At 43.9% G+C, this 3,348-nt stretch overlaps 1 protein-coding gene across 1 annotated transcript; it reads left to right on the top strand.

Annotated features, from left to right (window-relative positions):
* Positions 1-2,424: 2,424 nt before the first annotated feature.
* Positions 2,425-3,012, top strand: LOC121002594 (exodeoxyribonuclease-like). The gene has a single exon (XM_040434040.1). The coding sequence runs from the start codon at positions 2,425-2,427 to the stop codon at positions 3,010-3,012; it is 588 nt and encodes a 195-aa protein (XP_040289974.1).
* The last annotated feature ends 336 nt before the right edge of the window (positions 3,013-3,348 follow it).

The following is a 3,348-nucleotide window of genomic DNA, read 5'->3' as shown; positions in this document are numbered from 1 at the left end:
AAGAATTACTCCTGACTGTTGTGCACGTCTGATCTGCAACTACAGGAAAAGTTTGGTTGAAGTTATTGCTGCCAAAGGAGGTTCAACCAGTTATTAAATCCAAGGGTTCACATACTTTTTCCACCTGCACTGTGAATGTTTACATGGTGTGTTCAATAAAAACATGGTAACATTTAATTCTTTGTGTGTTATTAGTTTAAGCAGACTGTGATTGTCTATTGTTGTGACTTAGATAAAGATCAGATCACAATTTATGACCAATTTGTGCAGAAATCCATATCATTCCAAAGGGTTCACATACCTTTTCTTGCAACTGTAGATGAATTATACCCGTGCAAAGCCGGGTCCTTCTGCTAGTTCCCTATAACAGGCTGTTACAGTGTTATTTCATCTATTCACCCCTAGGTGTTGCTGGCAGTGGCACCACTTCAGAATCAGAATCAGCTTAATTTGCCAAACACGACACATTTGATCGTGCTCGGAATTGGGTTAGGCACAGGTACAAGCATAGTACTAGGGGTGGGGGGGGTAGGGTTATGCAATGGGCACATCAGGGGCGAGGGATTATGGGCGGGAGATGGGGCGTGGTGATTTCAGCAGTCTGACAGCCATTAGGAAGAATGTGTTCAGCCTCCTCGATGTCCTTGCAGGGATAGCCTGATACCTGCGGCCGGACTTTAGACATCTGAAGAGATGATGGCCCGGATGGGAGTGGTCATTGGATATTTTCAGAGCCCTGGAGCGCAGTCTGTTGGAGAAGATAGAGTCAAGGGGTGGTAGTGGCAGTCGAGTAGTTCTCTCCGCCGAGCTGATGACCCTTTGTAGTTTGCGCTTGTCACTGGCTGATGAGCCGGCATACCACACCAGAAGAGACGAGCACAGTACCGACTCGATGGTACAGGAGTAGAAGGACTTCAGTAGGTCCTAAGCCATGCCGAACTTCCTCAGTTGTCGAAGGAAGTAGAGCCGCTGGTGAGCCTTCTTTATGATGGACGAGATGTTGGGACGGCAGGATAAGTCCTCAGAGATTGTCGTGCCTAGGAGGCGGGCACTGGGTACCCTTATATATAGAGCTCAGGGTATGCTAAGGGAGGAGTTGGATCTTAGAGTATAGAAAGTAGTAAGTTGATGGAGGTGTGGAGCAGTCCCTGTCCAGGATGTAGCTGCCACTTTAGCCCCTCGGCCCTGGCCAAGCTGAGGGAGCATGGAGAACAGTATTACAGCTACCTAGCACAGACCAAAGAGTCACTACTTGGATATAGAGTAAGTCTAGTGGAGATAGAAGCAGCCTTAGATCATGGGCTCCACAAGCACCAGTGACCGGGAGAAACCTAAAAGCACCTGGACACAGCCGGACAACTATACATGTGGTTGTCTATTACCACATTCCTCTATGTACATTGTGGAACAGAGTTTAGGAAAGCAACCTGCTGAAAGAATGGAGCGGAGGATTTTTGCCTGCCGTTAGGGAGACCGCCCTGTGGATTGCTACTTAATATGTTAGGCTACTTCCACAATGGCGTTTTGGTTTCCGTTTGTGAGATCCGTTCAGGGATCTCACAAGCGGTCCAAAACTGATGAGTTTTGCCCTTAATGCATTCTTAATGGATAAGGATCTGCTCAGAATGCATCAGTTTGCCTCCGTTCCGTCTCCATTCTGACAAAACTGAGCCAAACGGATCCATCCTGACACGCAATGTAAATCAATGGGGACAGATCCGTTTTCACTGACACAATATGGCACAATAGAAAACTGTCCCTCATTGACTTTCAATGGTGTTCAAGACGGATCAGTTTTGGCTATGTTAAAGATAATAGAAACTGAACCGTTCTGAACAGATGTATGCGGTGGTATTATCTGAACGGATGCGTTTGTGCAGATCCATGATGGATCCGCACCAAACGCGAGTGTGAAATTAGCCTTAACATGCCTTACTTTTATGTCCTCCTTCTGTCCATTACCTATTGATTATCACTGGTAAGCTGCTATCATGATTAATAATTATTGATGTTTTCTTATAATTTGAGCACCAAAGCAGGGTGATTAGTCAAGAGCTTCTGCTTGGGATAGGGTGAGGGACATGCTTGAGTGGGGTGGGGGGGAGAGAGAAATGAGTGTCTTAATTCCAGAAAAAAGTGAAGTCCAGAGATAGCTAAAAGTCAGGAAATAGGAGAGAAAGAGAAGGGCACTGAATACAACAGGAGAACCTTTTCATCATAGAGATGTTCATGTTTCAGTTTTTACATTTATTCATTGTTAGTGAGCATAATCACTTATTTCTATGCCTTATGGATCTGTTAGCCAACCTAAAAAAGTTTAGAATTAATGACAGGTTTTATCTCAGGGATATTAACGGAGAATACTATATCAATTCATATATGCAGGCTATCTGCTTATGAATATCAATGTAATCGCAATTTATAATGCGTATAGTCACTTGGAATGTTAAGGGGCTCCGTTCCCCTGAGAAGAGATTGATGGTTCTCCGACAACTGAAAAGATTGAAAGCAGACATTGCATTGCTGCAAGAGACACGTCTGGTTGAGGGGGAGTGGAACAGAATGCGCAAACTCTGGGTGGGTTCAGTTCATGGTTCATCAGCCAATGGTAGATCTTCTGGGGTAATCACTCTAATTCACAAATCTTTGCCACACAAGGTACTTTCTTTAGCGCCAGATGAGGAAGGTCGTTTACTGCAAATGACTATCGATACACCATGTGGCCTATTAGAAGTGTTTGATGTCTATGGACCAAATGATGATAATAGAGATTTCTTTATGAAACTAGAAACTCGATTGGCAACTCAAACAACAGGAATACACATGGTAGGAGGAGATTTCAACTCTGTAGTAGATCAGGACATTGATAGAAGCCGGGATCTAACGTCACAAAAACAACCACAAAAATCAAGTCAGGATAATACTCTTGGTACATTTATAGAATCTACAAGATCAGTAGACTCGTGGAGATATCTACATCCAGATGGGGAGGGAGTATTCTTTCTATTCTAATGCCCACTCCTCATGGTCCAAGATAGACTACATGTTTGTACAACGACCTTTATTGTCCAGGGTTATATCATCAGAGATGAAGGATATTGTCATATCAGACCATGCTCCTTTAGTAATGACAATGGCGGAAATCCAAAGGAAGGGCAGTGACATTTTATGGAGGTTCCCAGCCCACTTAGCCAAAGACGAGGACTTTGCCTCACTCTTGAGAGGATGGTGGGGAGAGTATGATATCAATAACATGGGGGACAGAGAAAACATAAACTTGTTTTGGGACACTGCAAAATCTGTCTTAAGGGGAAGGATTTTTTCATATGTTTCAGAGAGGAAAAAGGT

The sequence above is a fragment of the Bufo bufo genome, chromosome 5 (assembly GCF_905171765.1).
Source record: "Bufo bufo chromosome 5, aBufBuf1.1, whole genome shotgun sequence".
Taxonomy (NCBI): Eukaryota; Metazoa; Chordata; class Amphibia; order Anura; family Bufonidae; genus Bufo; species Bufo bufo.
This window is presented reverse-complemented; position numbering and strand designations above follow the sequence as displayed.